At 33.3% G+C, this 25,534-nt stretch overlaps 1 protein-coding gene across 1 annotated transcript in view; it reads right to left on the bottom strand.

Moving 5' to 3' along the window:
- The window catches only part of LOC109108303 (gamma-2-syntrophin-like), a 62,529-nt gene extending 39,314 nt beyond the window's left edge, over positions 1-23,215 (bottom strand). The window contains exons 1-6 of the mRNA XM_042773467.1: positions 22,777-23,215; positions 7,279-7,416; positions 4,372-4,428; positions 4,046-4,103; positions 2,313-2,356; positions 894-935 (exon numbers count right to left, since the gene is read on the bottom strand). Of these exons, the coding sequence (XP_042629401.1) occupies positions 894-935; positions 2,313-2,356; positions 4,046-4,103; positions 4,372-4,428; positions 7,279-7,416; positions 22,777-22,845 (408 nt within the window). The 5' untranslated portion in view covers positions 22,846-23,215. The remainder of the gene's footprint in view (positions 1-893; positions 936-2,312; positions 2,357-4,045; positions 4,104-4,371; positions 4,429-7,278; positions 7,417-22,776) is intronic.
- Positions 23,216-25,534: the final 2,319 nt, after the last annotated feature.

The following is a 25,534-nucleotide window of genomic DNA, read 5'->3' as shown; positions in this document are numbered from 1 at the left end:
TTATTATTAATAATTTCATTATTATTACAAAATTAATAATAATAATAATAACACTCAATATAATTATTATATATTTAACTAAAATTAAAATGAAAACAGAAAATATAAAATTATATAAATTCAAAATACAAATTCAAAATATTTATAAAAAACTATAAACAGTATCTCAATGATACTAAAACAACACTGACATGAACAAACTGATTGTATGATTGTATTTTTAGAAACCAACATTAACAAAGAATGCTAAATAAATATATTAAAAACATATCCAATATTGAAAAATATATCTGTTGTAAAGGAATACTAGAAAAATATATTGCTCATTTTTAGCTTTTGCATTAATAATGCATTAATAATGTTAACAAATGAGTTCGTATTGTAAAGTGTTACCGAAAACGAGTATGTCGACCTATAAATTGAATGTTAAAAGAATCTCAGATCATCGATGTTGGAGGAACTCGAAATGTTTGAGTTCTTTTGATTGCAGACACTGGGATCAGAATAAAGTCAGAAACATCTAAGCAGAAGCTCCACTTGATCTCATTACAGATCTCATTTGTGCTGTTTCTGTCCTACAGGATGATTTCTGTCATCTTCTCTCATGAGTCACTGGTCAGCCTGTCTTAGTTAATCACGTCCTCTGACGCCCGGATGGAGATGTGAGGAACAGCTGTCAGGATCACAGCGAGTGTGTCTCTCTCTCTCTCTCTCTCTCGAGATCTGCGTGTGATGAATCTACTCGTTATCGATCAGTTACAGCTGAGGCCGTACAGGGAGAAACGAATCACTCGCTGCTGATATAAATGGATCGAACGCTTCAGTGGAATCTGATTAATTCTGTATCAATGTCATTTCAAGATCACAAACGAAAGAGCTGATCAGATACTCACGACTTCCTCGTGTGTACACTTCTCCACGTTAATGCCATTGACCTGCATAGAAAGAAAAAAGAACATATTAAGATAAACATACTGAGATCACAATTCACCCCAAAATCAGATGATTTTTTTTTTTTGTAAATGTATATACACTGCCATACAAAAGTTAGTCTCTTTGCTCACCAGAGCTGCATTTATTTGTTTAAAAATACAGGAAAAACACTATTATTATAATTTAAAATAGCTGAATATCTGTTAAAATGTAATTTATTTCTGTGATGCGCAGCTGTATTTTAAGCATCATTACTCCAGTCTTCAGTGTCACATGATCTTCAGAAATCATTCTAATATGCTGATTTGCTGCTCAAGAAACATTTCTGATTATTATCAATGTTGAAAACTAATTAACAAATTCATACATCATTGTGGAAACGGTGATACATTTTATTTTTCAGGATTCTTCGATGAAAAGAAAGTTCAAAAGAACAGCATTTATTTGAAATAGAAATCTTTTGTAAGATTAAAAATGTAATTGTTAATTTTAAATTTAAATGTAAACATTTAAACCCATCTGTGCTGAATAAAAGCATGCACACACACACACACACACACACACACACACACACACACACACACACACACACACACACACACACACACACACACAATATTCATGGGTACAAAATCATTTTAATTATATGTTTATTCCATTATAAAAATTAAAAAAAAACAAAAAAAAAAAATTTTGAGATCTGTAATTATAATTATTATTATTACAGTATATACAGCTGTATATAAATATATGAATTATTATATATACACAGCCATTCAAAAGGTTGAGATCTGTAAGCAATATTTTTTTTTTTTTTTTTTTTAAGAAATTATAAAATAAGAGCCATAATTTTGTGGCATAAAAACTCTGATTAAACTCTCAGTTAGCAGTAAATTTACAGCAAATACAGCTTAACAAGAATATACCTCTAACTGGAAACATAGTACAGCAGCATTTACCCACATCCAGTTTTTTTACTGATTAAATATAAACTGTCCAAATTAACAGAAATTAATCAGACTTGGTGATCCTAAAGAGGAGAGTTTGAATTTTTACTTCACCTTGTGGCCTCAGACTTGTATTGTATGTGTATTTATAGAGCCTATTTATAAAGAGCTTCAATGACATTCAAAATTGAATAAAAGCATTTGTTTCAGTCGCACCACAGGAACTATTACTCTATGTCTTGCTCTCTCTCTCTCTGCTGCTGTTCCTCTAATTCATACAAAGAGATAAAGGTTAAACCTCCAGTCAAGCCGGAGAAAATGAATCAGAGGGAAGCGTCATTAAAATGCAGAGGGAATGCTGCTCTAACATGGACCCTTGGCCCCCGAGGGCCGCGTCAGGAACGAGAGCGTGCAAAAACCCGAAACACTGACCTGCAACACGGCGTCGCCGATAAACAGCATCCCCGTCTGATCGGCTGCGGCCCCGGACGGTCCGGCCAGAGGTTAATGGAAAGATTGGGACATAATTACTCATTTGATAGTGCTTTAATGCAATGACATGAAAATCAGGATTTGAGTTTGATGAGCCTTTCGATCTAGTGGAGCGCTTTGGGATGAATTTCACACAGATCTGGGTTTTAGTTCAATGCGTTTTGACAAATATGATGAAACTTCATAAGCTTTCTGATTATCAAGAGCGGATATATTTCTACGCTAAGCATCTCAGAGGTAAGAAAGAACAGCGGGAAGCTAATAAAAACTAATAAAACTGAAAATGCAATGCAGCCTGACATGCAAAAAGTCTTGAATTAGCTGTGATTAAAATACATTTGAACTGTATAACATGCAACGAAGATAAACTGTTCTCAAATACTGTTCAGCAAGTGCTAATTATAGGGATATCAAAAGTACTACATTTAAGCTGTGCAGTGCATTTATTTTAAAAAATAATACAAAAGTAGAAAGAACTGTACTGTACAAGATTGTACATCATATATTACAGGAATAGTTCACCCTCAGGCCATCCAAGATGATGAGTTTGTTCTTCATCAGATTTGGAGAAATGTAGCATTGCATCAGTGTCTCATCAGTGGATGCTCTGCAGTGAATGGGTGCCGTCAGAATGAGAGTCCAAACAGCTGATAAAAACATCACAATAATCCACAGCACTCCAGTCCATCAGTTAACATCTTGTTAAAGTTGCGTGTTTGTAAGTTTGTGTGTTAGTTAGCATTCTGCTGCAACCTTGATGCAATGGGAGTTGTTGTAATTATAAAGCTAATCAACACTTTTCACAATAACATCATCAAAAATGCAGAGTTTTAAGAGAGTTCCACATGTAATGCTCATTCCATATGCAAATATGTTGTCCAATCACACCAGTGGGCGTTTTCACTGAAGTCTCACAGGAGACATGCCCCTTCCTAAAAAATAACAATCAAAACATAAACAATTGATGTTAAAAAAAAAAATAAAAAATAAACAAATTTGGGCCGCTTTTGATGTAAAAAAAAAAAATAATAATAATAATAATAACCTCAAAACAATAATTCCAACCAAAAAAAAAACATAAAATAAAACATCAAAAAAATTCATAAAAGTATTTCATAATCCCTTTAAGATGATTTTAACTTCAAAACAATGCTTCTGGCTAAAATATGAGTCCACAATTCATAATAACGCTTCCTCCGGTGAAATAGTGCATCTCCTGCTGTCACTCACATAAACGGTGCTTGATCTGTGCAGATTTCTCTCCTGATTCAGACCACTTTTTCACTGCAGGAAGAGTTATTATGGATTATGGACTCATATTTTAGTTAAAAACATCTTAATGCTGGATTTGTTTCAGCTTTTGTCTTCTCCAGATGATAACTGATGGACTGGAGTGCTGTGGATTACTTGTGGATTATTGTGATGTTTATATCAGCTGTTTGGACTCTCATTCTGACGGCACCCATTCACTGCAGAGCATCAGTTGCTGAGCAAGTGATGCAAAGCTACATTTCTCCAAATCAAACAGAAACAAACTCATCTACATCTCGGATGGCCTGAGGGTGAGAACATTTCCAACACATTTTCATTTTGGGGTGAACTACTCCTTTAACAGTTATCACTAGCGCTGTGCTTTGCTTTACAGCGGATGGGAGGAACGCTTGTCATCTTACCTACTTGATCTTTGAAAATCTTTGAGATGACCACAGGCACTTTATGTTCTGCTCCCCCCTGAAATGCATGAAGAGCCGTCAAGGAAATTCACTTCTACATCTTACATCCAGCACTGTTCAGAAATACAAGTCTATTGCCTCTTCAAAGATTATTGTGAATAAAACTAATGAGACTTGATCCTTATATCAAGATTCTCTTTGATCTTTAAAAGACTTATATTGTGCAATAATTATCTGGCCGGTGGAGATACACATGCACTACCTGAGCATGTTTAATTAAGCTCTTTAAAGTGAATGAACATTATTAAAAGAAGCAAAAGACCTACTTTGATACTCAGACCGAGACCTCCAGTCACCTGTCTTCGAAGTACAACAGTTCTGTGCTTTAAAAAATGGGAATTTAATTGGTAAAATATTCATAGCATCATCTACATAACACATAATTAAAGAAGTGGTCGTAAGGCGACACTTAAATCATAAAATGTTTATATATACAGGGGATACATAAATTAATTGTACTGTTGATGTTTATTTTTTTTTTTTTAGCATTAAAAACTACTTTTAAAATCAGTCAATTTTTTTTAAAAAAATTTTTTTTTTTTTTTTGAAGATAACATTAAAAAGACAAAAAGCATCAACTTTCAAATATAGGTAATATCAGGCAAAAATAAATAAATAAACACATAAATAGATAAATAAAAAAGAAAGATCCAGGAAATATCAGGGGAAAATTTATAAGTTCATGTATTTTACTGTTTGTGTCTAATGTATTTTAAATGAGATTTAAAAAAAGACAAAAAGCCTCATATCAGGGGAAGGTGATATAAATGTAAAATCAGGAGAAAAAATAAACAGAAAAAGAAAAATAAATAATTTATATTTTGCTTATGTGTTTAATATTTAATAATTTTTTTTTTTTTTTAAAGACCTTTAACTTTCAAATACAGGTAATAACTAAATAAATAAATTAATTAATTAAATAATTATTTAATTAATTAATTTGCAGGTGGTCATAATAAATACACTGCTCAAAAAATTAAAGGAGCACTTTTTAATCAGAGTATAGCATCAAGTAAATTAAACCTCTGGGATATTGATCTGGTTAGTTATGTAGCAGAGGGGGTTGTTAATTAATTTCAGCTGCTTTGGTGTTAATAAAATTAACAACAGGTGCACTAGATGGGCAACCATTAGAAAACCCCCAAAACAGGAATGGTTTTACAGGTGGAGGCCACTGACATTTTTTTTCCCTACTCATCTTTTCTGATTGTTTTTCACTTGTTTTGCATTTGGCTAGGGTCAGTGTCACTACTGGTAGCATGAGGCGATACCTGGACCCTACAAAGGTTGCACAGGCAATCCAACTCCTCCAGGATGGCGCATCAATATGTGCCATTGCCAGGAGGTTTGCTGTGTCTCCCAGCACAGTCTCAAGAGCATGGAGGAGATTCCAGGAGACAGGCAGATACTCTAGGAGAGCTGGACTGGGCCGTAAAAGGTCCTTAACCCATCAGCAGGACCAGTATCTGCTACTTAGTGAAATGAGGAATAGGATGAGCGCTGCCAGAGCCCTACAAAATGACCTCCAGCGGGCCACTGGTGTGAATGCCTCTGAGGAAACAATCAGAAACAGACTTCATGAGGGTGGCCTGAGGGCCTGACGTCCTCTAGTGGGCTCTGTGCTCACTGCCTGGCACCGTGTAGCTTGATTGGCATTTGCCATTGGACACCAGAATTGGCAGGTCCGCCTCTGGCGCTCTGTGCTTTTCACAGATGAGAGCAGGTTCACCCTGAGCACGTGTGACAGATGTAAAATGGTCTGGAAAAGCGGTGGAGAATGTTATGCTGCCTGTAACATTGTTCAGCATGACCGGTTTGGTGGTGGGTCAGTGATGGTCTGGGAAGGCATATCCATGGAGGAACACAGAGACCTCTACAGGCTAGACAATGGCACACTTACTGCCATTAGGTATCAGGATAAGATCCTTGGACCCGTTGTCAGACCCTACGCTGGTGCATTGGGTCCTTGTTCCTCCTGGTGCACGACAATGCCCAGCCTCATGTGGCGAGAGTATGCAGTCAGTTCCAGGAGGATGAAGGAATTGATACTAATGAATGTCCCCGACGCTCACCTGGCCTAAATCCAATAGAACACCTCTGGGACATTATGTTTCGGTCCATCTGACGTCGCCAGACTGTCCAGGAGCTCAGTGATGCCCTGGTCCAGATCTGGGAGGGAATACCCCAGGACACCATCCTTCGTCTCATTAGGAGCGTGCCCTGATGTTGTCAGGCATGCATACAAGCACGTGGGGGCCATACAAACTACTGAGTACCAATCTGAGTTGCTGCAATGAAATTTCAGCTTAATGGACTAGCCTGCTGCATTATTTTTTCACTTTAATTTTGAGTGTCTTTGAATTCAGCCCTCTGTAGGTTGATAATTTTCATTCCATTAAACAATGTGGCATCTTTTCATTCCTAACAAATTACCCAGTCCATATCAGTATAGATATCCTGCATGATATTTTTCCCCATTGAGATCTGATGTGTTTTCAAAGTGTTCCTTTAATTTTTTTGAGCAGTGTATAAACATTTATTTTACTGTTTTTAAATAGCAATGAAAAAGACAACAAGTGTCAAATTCAAAATTTCAAATTGGAACACTTTATAAAACTATGTCAAATAACATCGAAAGGGTTGCAAACAATTTCTCAGTAACAAAGCTTTATGACGGCCGTAACTTAGACAACCTCATTTCACAGCGGAAACGTCACTAATTACACCAGTTGAGACTTTCCTCTTTACTTTAGTGCATAAAACTCAAAAGTGACTCTAAATGATGGATCAGGTCACGTGTAGTTATAAAACAAATTATAAATATGCTTTAAAACTCACTAAAGATGTTGATTAGGACTATATTGGGTTCTCTAGCGTGCATTGTACACATGTAATGACTTTCATTGTGTTCTGACAGTATCAGCGTGAAGCAATCAGAGCATGAAGCCACTGACGTCATTCATGAATGATGATGATGATGATGATGATGCATCTCATGCCAACAAACAATAAAGTGGCGTATGCGTCATGACAAGGATGTTAAATGTAATCTGTCACGAACAAACACACTCGTCTGCTGCCGATTGTGATTCACAATGATGAGCACATGAGAAATTTGTGTATGAATCGTGTCTGAATCGTGATCGAATCGAAGGTAAAGACTCAGTACTTACATTTAGATGGGAGTCGCCACCGCTCACGCAAACCACATCCTGTTTCTGGATGATTAACAGCTCTTTCGTTAACTTTAAACGAACGTCGTAGGAGTTACTTGTGAGTTCGTCGTGCAAAAGGGCAAGTCCGGTTTTCATCTGTCGAAAAAGTCAAAAACAAACGTGTTAGAAGACATTATGAGATTTAGATTGGTCAATAAATGGTTAAAAAATGTTGTAATATCTTAAAAAACTGAAGGGATTTCAAAATGAAAGATAACTGTCATTAAAAAACAATGCAAAAACGTAATTCATGCATAACCCAACATTCAAACAGCAGTTTGTCTTAAAGGAAAAGTTCGCTCCAAAATAAACACTTCATCATAAAAATCACATTTTTTTTATGTATTTTAATTGCACATAAATTTCCTTCCAGTTGAATTACACAGTTTTAACACAAACTAATGTGATGCTGATTTGTCAGTCTTACATAAATTAAATATTTCTGAATGTTTTAAATACACAATAACCAGGTTTATATATTCATTAAATCACATACTTTTTTTAACTGAATTAATAAAAAAAAAAAAAAAGTTAAATCACAATTAACAGATTTATGCTGATTCTAAACAATTTGAAGAAATGCATTTTGAAAATATAATTATTTAAACAAAATCAAACAGTTTAGTTAATTATGTGCATCTATTTATTTATTTATATATTTATTTATTTATATATCATTAAGATTATTAGTTTATATTAAATCTGTATAATCCATGAAATTTTTATTACATTTTATAAGCAGTTCAAATATATAAATATATATTTAGGCCTAAATATTTCTTCTACAGGTGAGTTGATAAAAAGCCAATAATTAATTACTTTAACAATTTAATTTTACATTTTAACTGGAATTACATTTTAGTTTTAAATTTAAATTAAGAATAAATCATTTTACAATACGAACAAGTTAAAATAATACACTTACAAAAAAAAAAAGTTATTAAAAATAATTTATTTGTTTATCTACATGTCATGTGAACAGTAACCAACATCAGTGAATATGCAACGTGTTGTTAAATTATTGAAATAATGATTCATGGGGACTTCAAGTAAATATTGAAGCATGAATATTGAATATTAAAAATAAATATATTGAAAACGGTTCAAAAAAAGTTTGGGAATCCCTGCAACAAATCATATAAAACATCAATAAAAATATCATAAAAGTACTAGACTTGACTCTTGCACGATATAAATATTGTTCGCTCTTGAATTACTTTGTTCTTCTTTAATAAGTCGCTTTGGACATGTAAAAATGTAAGTCATATGAGAGCTTTGTGCAAGTTTTCAGAAGAACTGTTCCTGAAAAGCACACAAGACTGAGATTGATGTAAAAACACAGGGCTTTTCTTTTTCTGTCATCATCTAACTTAACTTTGTGAAGTTGTCTCTGTCTCCTCTGGAAGATGAACTGAATAAATGCAACAGAAAAGTCGCCTGTGGATCTTTCAATTACTGTCGAGTAAATTCATTTAACCCACAAAATCGTCCCGGAGGAGCTTCCCGTGGCTGAAAAAATACTCCTCACAATGGAATCAATTACAATCTTTATTTATCACACTTTCTGTGGATTCTGAGGATCGCTTTCTATCTGAAGGGTTCCTGATGCTTTTAAACCTGCAACCTGAGCAGAACCAACAGAGGAGCTCAAAAAATCACAGCAATGGAGGAACAACGTCTTCATGATAGTAAAAACTATGTAGACATATATAAAAAAATAATTAAATTAATTAAAAAATTATTAAAATTTAAAAAAAAATTAAAATTCAAAACCTTAATAAAAATCATAATAGTTTTTAAATTATACTAAAATAACACTAATGTGAAATAAATGTTGACTGAAAATAAAATAAAATTTAGCTTGATGTAATAAAATAAATAAAACAAAAACTTTGAAATTAAGTTTACTAAAATTAAAAGTAATAAGAATAACAGAAAATAACAAAATTAAAAACTAATTAAAATATTAACAAAAACAATAGTAATTAAATGATGCTAAAATAACACTGATGTACTAAAATACATAATAATGAAAAAAATTATAGACAATTAAAAAACACACAAAAAAAATTACTAATAAAACAGAAAATGTTAAAATAAAAACTAATTCAAAACATTTATAAACCTATAACAATATCTCAATTGTATTAAAATAACACTGGTTCAAAGCATCACTAATAGTTTCAGTATGTGAACGATCACAGGCTCAAGAGTGACTTGTATTTATTAACATCATATTTTAATGCAACTGTCACTTGATAAACTTTGCAGGATGTGCTTCGGCTAGATCAACACACTCTTATGAGAAAACATCACTGTAGCATGCATTTATATGTGCAAACATCAGCTTCTGTGTCATTCAGACGTGTTCTAACAGCAGAAGATCGCCTGACAGAAATCTCCAAAGACAAATAACAAGCTGCGGGACGTTTGGTCACGCACAGATGAGCACAGCACAGCAAACCCCCCACTCCCTCATGAGACAGAGATGAGAAGAACATCCTCATATTTGCTTCAGAATAACTGACTGTAAGTCAAGTTATCACAGAAATACAGCAGATGAAGCTGATTAAATGACTGGGTGATTTTGCAAGAAGAGAGAAATTATATTTAGCATAAAATGAAGAGCGTTGAGGATGTTGTTCAACATTCACTGCATGCTAAAACATCACACTCTTCACAAAAAAACCAAAAAAAAAACAACAACACAAAAAATTAATACTAGACTGCAGCTTTGATATTTGACCACTGTTTATGATAAAACTCAGTTACAGTGACAATAATTTCTTAATTTATGCCAGAAGTGCAAAATCAACATGAAAAATCAAGCAGAATTTTTGATATTTTGAATAGAAAAGCAACATGCATTCAGTCACATCTGCTGCGGTTTATTTGTGTTCACAATGATGCTCTTAACAGCGTCCTTTAGGACTTTTAGGACAAAAGTGTGCATTTTTGAAGATATATTGACATATTTATACATTTTTTTTTTAGACCAAACAATAATTTATATTAATTTTCCACTGAATCATGCAATATTGTAATGCAAAAAAAAAAAGACAAAAAGAAATATAAATCATACCTGGGGTTATTATCGTTAATTAAAACTAAATATTACTTGAAATAAAATAAACATCAACTGAAATAAATTTGGATTTAAAAAAAAAAAAAGTACAAAAAATTACTAAAACTAAAATAGAAACTACCGTATATAGACATGATAAAAAAAGACAAAAACACCCAACAAAATTATTAAAACTTTAAATGAAATGAAGCAGATAAACTAAAAATGAAAACAGAAAATATGAAAATTAAATCTAATTCAGAATATGAACAAAAACTATAATAGTATATCAATGACACTAAAATAATATGGATATTACCAAAGTATTTCTAAAGATATGTAAGTATATGTAAATAAAATGTATTATTTGAAGTAAAATGTTTTATATGTTGGTTAGTGCGCTCTAAAAATGTATATCAATAATTTATAAAAAAAAAAAAAAAAAAAATGTCACAATGAAAAAAAATATACTACTACTATACTAAAAAATATATACACACACACATAATGTCATTATTATTATTAAATATTATGTAGATTATGTGCCTTATTTTTTCCTTTTAATTTTGAGGTGAAATCCCGTATATATTAGTGTGCGAGCTGCAGAAGGGTCATGTATTTTGTGCAGTGCATGTGTTTGTCCGTCCTGTGATGATGATGATGATGATGATGATGATGATGATGATGAGTCTGGTTCTGACAGACCCACAGTCTCTCTGTTCCGTCCTAGTTCTCTCTCTGGCACCTAAACCAGTTCTCCCCGGAGACACTGTGATGTAGGTCAAGTGAGTCTCCCGTTAGAGAGAGGATAATTAATCAAAGTTTGGAGTTACAGAGAGTGCAGCTCACGCTCAACATGCAGGAAAGGTGAGCTTCTGTTATATTTATACAGCGTTTGCAAAGATAGACGGGAAAGCCTTCATTCTGCGGCAGAGTCTCTGGAGAAATCTGGGCTTAGACGCTTCGCTCAAGGCCACAACTGGGGCTGTCACGGCCTGATGGTTTGGTCAGGACTGAAAAGCAGGTTTGGCTGAAAGATCTGGCTAAGGGCACCTCTGCATGATGGCCCTCGGGCGCCAGCTGTGAGCAAAAATGAAAAAAAAAGACAGCCAGACATCATGAAATGTCCAACAGGATCACCTCAGACAAGAAATCAGCTTCACATCTCCTTAAGCAAATGCGAACAGCTGGTTTCTATAGTACTTTTATATAGTATTCATATACTTTTATATAGCAGACATACTCAAGACATATATATAGGATATATATATACATAATATATATATATACACACACACACACACACACAATTAAATCAAATACATTTATGAAAAGTTTAAGTACTAGAACATAAAAAAAAATACAACTTAAAAAATTAAAGACAATTAAAAAACCTATGGCATATGTTGCTTTTGTTCATATTGGTCTTCATGTTTCCTACAGTGAAGGCTGAATCAGAATAACCCAGGAGAAATGCATCGGCGTTTCAAATCAAGCATTGACTTGCTTTTGTGCATTCTAGAATAAATCCCATAGAAAGCCACACTTGGGACCGGCTGGAATAAGACTATATAGAATGAGATTCTGTGCTGCAGTATACTGGATATATATTCAAGTGGTTTGTGTGAGCGACCAAAAAACAGAGTGGGACGCATCCCAAACAAGACGAGGACGAACTTTAAAGAGGTGCAGATTCTGTCCGATTTTTAAAAGAACCAACTCAAGAGTAAAAAAACTCCACAAACTGTGTCCAAACATCTGAAGATGTTCTGCACGTCCAGTGGAGCATCTAAGAAGAAAGCAAGTTTATTGAACCATTTGAAGGTTTACATATGTATTTTGATTAATCATTTTCGATATATCAGGCTTTTATGGCTCATATAATGTGATATACTGAGAATATAGAGAGAAAAAAAATTCAGAGGCCCAAACTGAGCAAAATTAGGCAATTTGGTGCAGATGCTGATATTTACATGTACAAAATGTTATGAAATTCTGATATTTGTAATGTAAATCAATGAGATCTTTATAGCAGATACTGATGATAAATATCAGATTCGTTAGATCTGATTTTAAATGCCTTTAAGGTCAATTATCTGCTTATAACTTATCTTATTATGATTACTTTTAAGTGCCATTGTAATTGTGAAATATTGCCTCTAATCTGAATTCACTACAAAGGCGGAAGAGAGAGCGCCACTGGACAGCTTCAATCAAGACAATAATTAGTAGAAGAAAGAAGGTCAACTGCTGTCTGGAGATCAGATCACAGATGATAATGTGGCACCGCTGCAGGCCTGGAACACCTCTGAGATCGTCTTTCTCCTCTGTCTTTTGAGGACAGACGTAATAGTCAATATAGATGTTTTTGCATGTCTGTAACTTATGCAATCCTCATGCATTAGAAAGGGCAAATGTCTGAACAACTAAACAGGCCGTGTGTGTCCTCCTGAGTGCTCAGATATCAAAGACGTGCCAATCACAGAGTTCAAGTGTGCAGCCATTCTGATAAACTATGTAGAAAGTGGCAGCGGATGACACACGGATCAATCAGATTACCCTGATGGCCAGCCAGAAGCGGCAGGCTGGAATAAATTCAATGCATTTTCACCGGACGCTCAGGCAGGGAATCTCAGCCACGTCGCAGTAGACAGTAGTTACCGTATCTCAGCCAGAAATGGCTCAAGCAGGTGGAAGCTGAGCAGAAGAGCCGAGTGAGACATAAACATTATTTACTCTTCTGAACATGAACTACAGCCGAGCAGCGAGCTGAAACAGCATTTGCAACTAACAAAAATATGTTCTAAGAACATTTCTCTAACATTCCCATTAAGCTATGAGAACATTATTTCTGAATGCTCTCTAAGTGCTCAAAACACTCAGTTTTTTAAATGTTTAAAAATGTTGTGAACGAAAAAGGCAACATTTAATGTGACCCTGGACCACAAAACCAGTCTTTAGTGTCAATTTTTCTAAATTGAGATTTCTACATCATCTGAAAGCTGAATAAATAATCTCTCCATTGATGTGTGGTTTGTTAGGAGGACAATATTTGGCAGAGATACAACTATTTGAAAATCTGGGATCTGATGGTGCAAAAAAATCTAAATATTGAGAAAATCATCTTTAAAGTTGTCCAAATGAAGTTCTTAGAAATGCATATTACTAATCAAAAATTAAGTTTTGATATATTTATGGTAGGAAATTTACAAAATATCTTCATGGTACATGATTTTTACTTAATATCCTAACGATTTTTGGCAAAAAAGAAAAATCAATAATTTTGACCCATACAATGTATTTTTGGCTATTGCTACAAATATACCCCAGAGACTTAAGACTGCTTTTGTGCTGCAGGGTCACAAATGGAATGTCACATTTTATTATTTTGCTCACATCTTGGGAATGTTACTTTAGAACCATCTTAAATGAACTTCCAAATAAATGTTTAATTCTTTTTCATTTATTTTATTTTTATTATTATTATTATTGTTATTATTATTATTACAGACCAGATAACCTTGAATGAACATTTTATCTTGATGAATGTTTGTTAGCTAGGTTTAACCCTATAAAGCCTACTGTATCATATTTGATATAAAAGGCCTCTAAAGGCACTTAAAACAAAAGGTCTTCAAGTCTTATTGTCCAAATCCCACAACAACACTTACTTTACTTAATCATCTCAATCTGCTGTTAAATCTTGACTGATTTTTATCAAGAAAAGTCAGAATAACTGCAGTAATATCTCCAGATGAACACTTACTGGACTGAAGCAGCTCAGCTTTACTTGATTCTCCATCAATCATGTTTTTAGAGTCACAAATCTGATCATCAGGATCTTTTGAGGAGCGGTTTGTTTCCAGAAGCTTTACTTTCACTGTTCCTCAGCGGAGGAATGATCTTCACAAGCCTCCAGAACATCTCACCTTTATTTCTTCATTATATGCATTATATGTTTGGATCATTTCAATCTCATCATACTAAGAGATATACTTGGAGATATAAAGCAACAACTGATATTTATAGCATTTTACGTCAGTATCTGCTCTACTGTTATAAAGCTCTCATTGATTTACATTACATCAGAATTTCATCACTTTTCGTCCATATAAATATCAGCTTCTGCACAAAATTGCATAATTTGTGCCTCTGAATAAATTAAGCTGATTTTTCTTCTATATTCTCACTCTATCATAACACAAGACACAAAAAACCCATATAAAAACAAAAAAAATTAATTAAAAAAATTTATATTTTTTAGATTCTTTTACATTTTGTCTAAAGGTTCAATAAACTTCCATTAAAAAAAAAAAGACTCTTCTGAATATTTTCTTTCACATATCAGGTTTTTTGAATAATGACCACCAAACTAACAAGGCAACTGAAATAATGCATGCTTTACTAGTAAAAAGTTTGACCAGAATCACTTATTTTTGACTTTTTTTCTACATTTATAGAGCCAGCAACGGCAAAGTCATGGGTTCAAATCTCAGGAAACAAATGTACTGTGTAAAATGTCACTTAATATATATATTCATCTATCAACTATATGAATTATTCAGAGGATTTTCTTTACTTTACTCAAGTACCATTGAAACTGAATCCCTGTACTTTTACTCAGCTACATTTCCAAGTCAAAAATGATGCTTTTTATTCCCTACAATTTCATTTAGGCCTCCAAAGTGCAAGCACAGTTTTTGCAGGTCATCATGATTTCTTTCATCTTTTTGTCCATTAAACTGAGCTTACAAAGCCCATCAAATTACACTCCCGGCTGAACTCATACAGCCAATGACATCCGTTTCATTGCATTTAGACACAACTATGGTCACTCGTCCTTGTGAAGAGACGTCTCTTCAGTCAGCACAACACAGTCACTGACCTAAAGCAAAAGGCTTTAATTAAAAGATGCAGATGACGATGGATTTGAGTGCAACAGCTATAAAATTAACTGAAGTTTAACAATTTCAAGTAACATGTTTGAGTTTAATGAGAAAGTCTAGTCAATCAATTCCAAAAAGATGGCAAGAAAACATTTACTTTTAAATACTTACGCTAGAATTTTCTAAAGTGTTTTATGCTCACCAAGGCTGCATTTGTTGAATTAAAAACACAGTAAAAATAGTACCTTTGTAAAATATATTTTTCCCATTTAAAATAACTGTTTTCTGTTTTAATATATATTAAAATGTAATTTATTTCTGTGATCAAACAATGAATTTTCAGCATCATTACTCCAGTCTACAGCGTCACATGATCCTTTCAGAAATTTTTGTAATATGCAGATATTTCTTATTATTAATGTTGAAATTTTTTATTTTTCTATATACAACATACTACAGGTATATATATATGTGTGTGTGTGTGTGTGTGTGTGTGTGTGTGTGTGTGTTGATTATAGTTTTTGTTAATATTTTTAATTAAATTTTATTTTATATTTTCTGTTTTCATTTTAATTTAGTTGAGTTTTAATAATTTACTAAAAATTTATTAACCAAGGTTTAATAATTTTTTATTTTTGTTATGTGTTTTTATCATTTTGTAGTTTTAGTTTTATTATTTATATAATATTTTATTACGCTTTAGTTTTTAGTTCTAATTTATTTTGTTTTAGTTACTTCAGCATAAACTTAACAAAAATGAGAAATGTTTATGGTTTTATTTAATTTTATTTGTTAATATTTTTTTCAGTAGTAATGAAAAATGATAAAAATAATAAAAAAATACCACTAAACCAAACCAAATCATTCTAATATGCAGATTTGCTGCATTTCTTATTAGTTTCAAAGTTGAAAACAGTTAATATTTTTTGTTGAAACTGTTTTTTTTTTTTTTTTCACAAAACTTTGATTTATAGAAAGTTCAAAAGAACAGCATTTATTTGAAATACAATTTATTTGCAACAAATATTACCAAAACTTTTGAACTCAAGTATGTTCTTGGCCACACAGTTTGACACAGTTTGACTTTTAATGAAGCAAAATCGACAGCAACTCAAGCCTAAAATCTCCGTACTTTTTCCACTCCTGGGAATAAAGGCTGTGTCTTTGAACTCGAACCCTTTGTGTTCATTTAGAAATCCTCGCTGCCCACATAGTGTGGAGAAACACATGATTCTGTTCACCCGATGCTTCAGCACACCAAGTCTCATCAGTAAAGGTCAAAGCCGCTTCCAGCATGCAACTCAATATTAAATTACAATATTTCATATGGCCAATTCTGCATCAATAACCAACTAATGAAACCCTATTAATAAAACACGCATCCTTGATTAACTCACACGGCATGCTCCCGGCATCCTCATTTTCTCTAAAAACATTGCAATCATCAAACTCTGCATTATGAAGTAACATTTAGGCGAGGTAAGTTTCCAAATGTGAAATGGAGCTCATTAAAATTCATACCTGTCGTGGATCACATTGGAAATGAGACGGCAAGGCTGGGCTCAGTGACAAAGATGCAGCGGAAAAGAGCCATCTTTTTTCAGGCTGAGTAAACATATCGGGACAGTATTAATAGAGTTTCGAGAATAATAGGCAGTCGTTTAAGAGCTGAGCATGTATTATGACAAGAGAGAGAGAGCGAGAGAGAGAGAGAGAGAGAGAGAGAGAGATATTAAACACCACAGTGGGCATTCACAGACAAAGACGACACCCAACAGGTCACATGCACTTTTATATTAAGGTTGACTAATTGCCCGGCTGTGACTCTATTACAATCTGTCACGTCACGCTGGAAGTAAATCACCGCGGCCCCGGGGACGAATCACAATAGATCTGTGTTGCAGCGGAGCTGAAAATGGCAAAACGCTGTGCATCAGATTCATTTTGTTCATAATGCAATTATTAGTGGTGCTAGATGAAACCTCTAACACTAAGCTTTAACCCATAAAACCTGACATAAGAAATAATGGTCAGAAAATCTTTTTTTTATTGAACCATTTGGAAGTTTGTGTTGTTTTTTGTCGAGTATCATATTTGATACATCAGCTTTTGTGGGTAATAGAATATGGAAGAAAAAACAGCTTAATGTTAATCAGAGACTCAAATTCTCTGTAACAATCTTTATAACAGTAGTACAACAGAGATAAAATCATAAAATGATAATAAATATCACTGTAATAATGATAACAAATATGTCATCACTCTATATTCTCCCAATAATATGCCATATAGCACAAAAAAATAGTTTCTTACTTAGTACTTTTGTCTTGTTTTCTATTGCAAATGTCGAAACATTCTTAAATCAAGAGATAAGTAAAATGTCATAAAAAGTCGTTTTCTGAAAAAAATGCATCAAAATGCATTTTTTGCTTAAAATGATAAAAAACATCTGCCAATGGGGTCAGAAAAATATAGTTTTCCCTTTGAATTAAGTTTATTTTTTCTTGCCTCATTGACTTTTTTTTTTTTAAGCAAAAACATACTAAATTGTAATACATTTTTTCTTATCTTTTATATCTTGTCATTTCGCTTCAAGTAAATGTTTCTTGACTTAATGTTTAGATAAAAACAAGACAAAAATAGTATTTATTTATTTATTTATTTATTAGTATTTATTTATTTATTTTTTTCAGTGCAGTAAGATGACATTTAAATGCTTAGTTTGATGATCCAAACATATAATGCAGTGTAATCCAGTGCTGACTGAGAGATGAAGAAATAAAGGTGAGATGTTCTGGAGGCTTGTGAAGATCATTCCTCCGCTGAGGAACAGTGAAAGTAAAGCTTCTGGAAACAAACACTCATCAAAAGATCCTGATGATCAGATTTGAGACTCTAAAACATGATTGATGGAGAATTAAGCAAAGCTGAGCTGCTTCAGTCCAGTAAGAGTTCATCTGGAGATATTACTGCAGTTATTCTGAAGATTACTTGATCAAAATCACTCAAGCTTTGACAGCAGAAAGACACGAGAAGCTCCAGCTGAAGCTGGACTTTTGTACAATTACACTAAAAAAGCTTTTACTAGATAAAAAAAGTCTAAACTATCAATCAGACGACAGAAGACGTGGAGGAGATTGTGTGCGACACGTTTAACAGCAACATTTGGATCATGTTGATCATTTAGAGGCCTTTTGTATCAAGTAGACTTTACAGGGTTAAACTTTAATGCCTAATTCATCCTGCCGATTCCTCAAATCATGTGTTGTTGCTTTACTAAGTGATCAGACACACCATTTTCTCCCGAATCATATCTGAAAACCAGAAGATCACAGGAGAGTCAGTCAGTAAAAACATAAAACACCCTAGCAACCACATAGCAACTAACTACCCTTGCTAACAACCCTTACTGTTGCAATACTCCCACAACACATCAGCACATGGCAGCATGTTTTGCACAGACAAACATCACTCTTATTTTCTTAAAAAAGACACAATTTTCTTACCAGGATTATAAATCCCAATTATGGCCTGCTGGTTGACAGTAAACCATTGCTTTCCCATCACTAAACCTGCTAGAAATACAGCTGCAACTATCAGCTAAAAACCTTCTGTCCAGTCCTGTCCTGCAGAACATGAATAAAAGATTTGTGACTTTTAAGGTTATCACATTCATGTGCCAATCACAGTCTCCGTAGGGCGTATTTAGCAGAGTCTCCAAATCCCAAAGACAAGCATATAACAACTTTCCAGCAGTGTTGGATCTGAGTTGGATCTGAATCAAATTTCACAAATATAAATACGAGCTGATTAGATTACATGACAGATTTACAAAGCCAATCTGCACAAGTACACATGTAAAGACACATAATTTGTTCTGGCAGCAGATATGCAAGTTCATCTGACACGTACATCTGCTGCAAGACTAATAACCTAATGTAAATGATCTTCATTCATTCTGACACAGAGATGAAATAAATAAATCAAATACACCGATTATACACAAGATCGCTTGCAGATTTGCAAGTCTGCAGCTTTTCCATGGATTTGCACTCATTTAAAATTGTTTTTAGAGCACAAATCGATGATTTGACAAAGCATACTATTACTTATATTGCATATTATATACATAAATGACCTTAAAATATGCATACATAATTATGCATTGACAAACAATACTATTACTTATATTGCATATTATATAAGTAAATAAAAGTAAAAATATGCACACATACTGTATTGCAAGGTTTAACAAAGCATATTATTATTTAAAATATATTATATAATATGTAACATAAGTAGAAATATGCATTCATACTGCAAAGTTTGATGGTTTGACAAAGCATGCTAATACTATTGCATATTATATAAGTTAATATAAGTAAACATATGCATGCATGCTGAATTGCAAGGTGTGATGCTTGAGAATGCATACTATTAATTATGCTGCGTATTATACAAGTAAAAATATTCATGCACTTTGCAAAGGTTTGATGGTTTGTCATAACATTTCAGGTTTTATGAGTAAATACAAGGAAAAGTATGCACACATATTGCAAGGTTTGATGTCCTGAAAAACAATTTTGATAAATAACTTATAAGTAAATAAGTTAAAAAAAAATGCATGCATGCTGTATTGTCAGATTAAATTTTTTAAAAATGCATACTTTTTATTACATGCATCTTACATTTTATATAAGTAAAAAATATTCATGCAAGGTTTGATGTTTGTATGTTTCATAAGCAAGTAAAAATATAGATACATATTGCAAGGTTTGATGGTTTGACATTATATTGCATAACATGGATTGCATACCATATTGCATATATTTAAACAAATAAAAATGTGCATACATTTTGCAGAGATTGGTTTGACAAAGCATACTCTTACTTATTCCACATATAATAAGTCAAATAAAAGAAAAAAAAAATATGCATACATGACTGTTTTTTAGTATTTTTAAGTATTATTTTTTACAAACAATCTTTGTTTGAAATAATTACACTTACATCACTTCTATTCAAAAAAAAAAAAAAAAAAAAAACAAAAAACAACAACAACAACAAAAAACAAGCACAGTAGCTACTGTATGCATTTGCATCATCCAAGCAATCCTCTACTGCTCCCTAAATATTACAAGGCATCATAGAGATGATGATGATGTTGGGTTTTGTTTGAATGTTTTGTTTGAACATTTTAATAATGCTATCTAGCTCTGCAAAAGAAAGAAAGCTGAAATGCATAATAAAGACTCTTAAATCTGTACATCTTAATCCCAATACAAAGTTAACCCTCACTAAAAGTTGTACTAAAAGCATCCAATCATACAAAAGGCAAACTATCCAGTACCCTCAGTTAAAGTTGTATTAATAGCATTTTATTGCAGAATTGGCAAACTATCCAGTGCGTTATGGGTTGTGCTTTGGAGATCAATTTCTGTTTCAATGTGTTTTTGCAGCGTTGAGCAATGTAGCCAATCACAGACATATCTGTTGATTTCTTAAATCAGCGCTCCATGGCTCGTAAAATCTGTGTGTGTGTCAGGGCTCGTAAAATCATCATGTAATCTGTATTTTGGGCTACCAAAACCTGAAGAATGCCTGCCCAAAGGGCTACCAGGGATTTTGACATTTTGCGAGCCCTGTATAATATATATATATATATATATATATATATATATATATATATATATATATATATATATATATATATATATGTATATATATATAATGTATATATATATATATATATATATATATATATATAATATATATATGTATATATATATATATATAATCGAGCCTGGGTATGGTTTGAGTTTTGGGTGAGTCTTTGTCATGCAGACCTGGCAACCCTCATCATTCACTCAGCTAAGCAGGGTTTACACCCAGAACTAAGCGGGTTTATCACACGACCACAGTTCATCTAAAAAAGATCAGCAGAAAACCAGATCAAAGGTGAAGCCTCCAAATCATATCTGCACACCTCTGGGATACAAAAACCAGATGAGAATAACTGCTATATGATGTGTTTCTCAATGAAATGACAACACTCTGCTCTCTTAATAACTGTATGTTCTCTGAGCCGGTATCAATAGAAAGATATCAGTAACTGGATGCAGCTCAGGAACAAATTATGAGGAAAAAAAATTAAAACTCATTATTGATTTGTGCTCTGACAGACGTCCAGTCTCTTGATGGTTTCCCAGTGGTTCTGTTTTTGGACAAAAACTGCAAGTTCTTTTCAAATCCAAAAGCAGTGAGCCAGCATTTATCGATACCTCGGGAAACCCTTCAAACCCTCCAATCTGATAAAGGTACCGCAGTGCAACTGGCAAGACTCCATTTACCAATTAGGAAAAACCACAAACGGGCACCAGAAATATAGGACAGAACGTGTTAAAACAAATAAAGCAAGCAAGCAGCAATCTCTAACAGCAGTTTCAGTGCATTTGCCGAGAAATCCTTTGAGAGGACATCTCCGAACACCTCGAGAATAGTGTGAATGAAGCTACTCCACACTGTCACACATCATTATCTCCACAAAGAGGAACACAGCAAATGAGAACAATAGCACAAAAAAAAAAAAAAAAACTCATTTTGCATTGAGATTACACTGTCACCTCAAATCTTCTAGGATTTGTTCTGTCAGTCATGCAACATTTCCTGCATGGTTTTATCGTTGTTTTCTTAATCACCAATGCTGTGGTAAATTTTTTTTTAATAAAATGTGCAGTATATCCCATTCATTTTACGTTAATAGCTCATTATCTGACCCTTTTTCTCCCACACCTCATTTACATTAAAAAACCTAATCATTATACTCTGCCATGGACTGACTTTGCACCTTATTTAAGTGCAAAAATGTCAATATATTCCATAAATATACTGTATAAACCAAAAATGTCTAAAAGTCCACATATACTTTAAACCCAGTGCTCAGAAATGTCAAGTGTGTCATTCACATACAAAATAATTGCCTGACTTCATTTTAAATTGCATACAGTATATGACAAAAAAGGTGAAAATTATAAAACCTAGCTGCCTAAAAAAAAAAAAACCTAAAATAAAAAAAAATAGGTGCAAAAAGCTATCCTTTCAAATCATGTCAATAATTACTCACTTTATATGCAATGCAACTGAGTATATTAAATTTCACCATTTAAGATCTGTAACTACAAATGTCAATCCTAACCATCTTTTCCAATGCACAAAATGACAAAAAGTGCACTCAAAAGGCAATGCAATAATTATTTAATAATTCTGCAATAAAGCTTTTAAACAAGGAACAGTTGAATAAATAATGAGTATAATCTTTTCTGTATAATTCATACAAATTAGCCAGTTCCCCAAAACAGCACCTCGGTGATCTCGCACAACAAAGTTAGTTAAGCAAGTTACTCTAGTAATATAAACTCTGCATTTATATGACATTTCCCCTGTATGTACACTAGCAGACTGTGCTGTGATCAGCGCATGAAGTTGAGCTGGATCTGCTTGTCTTACCCATGTTGGCACCAGGAGGCTGGCAGGTCTCTCTAGCAGATCAGGCTGATGTTTGGCGGCTGCGTTCATCTCCCATGCAGCCTCTGGTTGTCACACACACTTTGATCTGTCATTTATATCCAGTGGTGGCCGGGCATCGTGCTCAGCCTGTTGGGAAGGACGCGGCTCCGAGGTCCAGCATCCAAATGGACCTTCAGGAGACCAGCGGCTCTTTGCTAATCTGTGCGGAGGTGTTTAAAGATGCATCCGCGCAGAGCTGAAGCGATGAGAGTGCTGTGGTTATTCCCGCGAGTTGGAAAGAGAACACGCGTCGCGTCGCGCTGGAGGACCGGAGCGCAAATGTTGAGCGCGTTTCCTTCTGCTGCCTCAGATATGATGAGCCCTTCAGCTCGAGCTCATTTAACCCATCCCTGACTGAACTCTACAAACTCAACTAGGGCTGGGCGATATGTCGGGATATTCACGGCGTGTTTGTGATGCATAAAGCAACATCGTGATGATTGCGTTTGCATTTTGCAATGCTATTTTAATTTGGTTAAGTTTCCAAAACACCGCGTCATTTGTTCTGGTTTCTTCAGTGCAATGCTCCCCTTTCATGGTGTTTTAGCAGCATCTCATTTAAACTTGATTTGAGTAGCGAAAGAACTTGGGTTGGTAAGTTTGATTCATTTCTGCAAATAAATTCAAATTTCAATGAATCGGTTCACTCAAAAGTCACTCAAGATTCGAGTCGAAAGTGATTTTCATGTCAAAATATCTTCATTGCACATGAAATGTACTTTTGTGCATTGGCTTTTGTTTAAAATAACTACAAATCAAAATAAATCGTTTTCAGCATTTTGGTGGTATTGAAATATATATAACGGTTTATTTATTTAACATCAACAACATTATTTAGACACCATAGAGCAGGGTAAGTTAACTGAAAGTAGAACAACAAAACAATTTAACACTTCAGCTTATTTCAGCTAGATGCCAAGTCAACATTTTTTCGTTTTATTTCTTGATGTACTAAAATAATAAACTAAAAATTAATTTAAAAAAACTATATAGACTATTTAGACATACGAAAACTAAGAAAAATGACAATAACACAAAATTACTAAATCATTAACTAAAATTAAATTGAAAACAAAATATAAAAAGGAATTCAAAATACTACTTCAGTGACACTGAAATAACCCTGTCTTTTCGTGTTTACATATATAAATAACCTAATATTAATGTGTTAATTTTGGCTATTGCAAACACAACATACATAAAAAATAACAAATCTATGCAATATGATGTGCCTGCATGAATTTAATGACTAACACAATGGCAGTATGTTTGAGATAAGCATATAATTAAAAACTAAACGATTTCAGAAGAAATTTGTGAGCACATGAAACAAATGCAAAACTATGTCATGTAACATGTATCTTGAGTGCATATTCATTAATCTTTGTGTAGTAATCGGCCTAAACATTAAATCTCTTATAAAGCCATAGCATTTATTCTCGCTCTTAATAATGGTATTGATTTCTTGCATGCAATTGTGAAATGCACGGAGAACCAGACTCACTGCCAGAGGACATATTTAAGAGACTTCCCTTTCGATTTTAATGTTCACTGGCCAAAATAATGTGCCATGGACTTAATTATTGTTTGCACTGTACTGTTAAAGTCAGCAGCCTCAGGTTCAGCCCAATTACTAGAGATGAGTAATTAAGCACTACAGTTTAATGCAGAGTGCCAATAAAAATGAAATTAACAGCACAGCTTTAGTGCTCAAACTATTGGAGCATCTTTAAGCTCTTCTAACTCAAGATTAATTTGTGCAGTGTTCATTTGTGATTTCTTGCTAGTAATTCCGGAACGGACGACTCCTTTCAACAAAATGCTTTGCTCTTCTTATTAGCCTGATCTGTAGAGAAACAGTTCAGAAATTAAATAAAGATACATAATAGAATTATCAACAAACAACAATAGGCTACGTGCCAAGAGACAATGTCAAAGGCAATGTTTTTAACGTTCCTCAGCTAGGAATAAATTGTTCTTTAAGTGATTTTAATGCATTTAGTGTTCTAGATTTGTGAACTTCTTTCTCATAGAATTATAACTATTATTAAAGGAACTATATGTACGTTTTTTACCTATAACTTCTAATAATCTTCTAGTCACGTGGCTTTGTAATGAATTTGACTATACTTTTATGTATGCATGTATGTACATATACATACTGTATACATACATACACACACACACACACACACACACACACATATATATATATACAGTATATATATATACATATATCTATATATAATATATATATATATATATATTATATATATATATATATATATATATATATATATATATATAATTGCTTCTAATTGACCTTGTTTGGCGAGCCAAATAACACATGATCACTGCAAATTTTACACAACCTTCAGAATAAAAGGAATTTAATTATATAGCAGATCCCATTTAATCGATCTCATGGAAACATGGTGTCATTGTACATGTTTTGGTTGAGTTTTCATTAAATTTACATAGTTTTTACCACAAGCCTGTAGTGTTTTTCGAACACTTTAAAACTGATTCATTTTACGAAACAACTGACTCAAACGATTCAGATCTTCGAAAAGCTTCCATCACTTTACAGCAGCAACAAATGCACATGTAAAGCTGCACTATAATTATGATAGTGATATATTAATGACAGTGAATTCCACTCACTGAACTGTAATAAAAGTTAAAAAAATATATATAT

The sequence above is a fragment of the Cyprinus carpio genome, chromosome A17 (assembly GCF_018340385.1).
Source record: "Cyprinus carpio isolate SPL01 chromosome A17, ASM1834038v1, whole genome shotgun sequence".
NCBI classification, from domain to species: Eukaryota; Metazoa; Chordata; class Actinopteri; order Cypriniformes; family Cyprinidae; genus Cyprinus; species Cyprinus carpio.
Note: the sequence above shows the minus strand (reverse complement) of the source record. Positions and strands in the feature narration are given on the sequence as shown.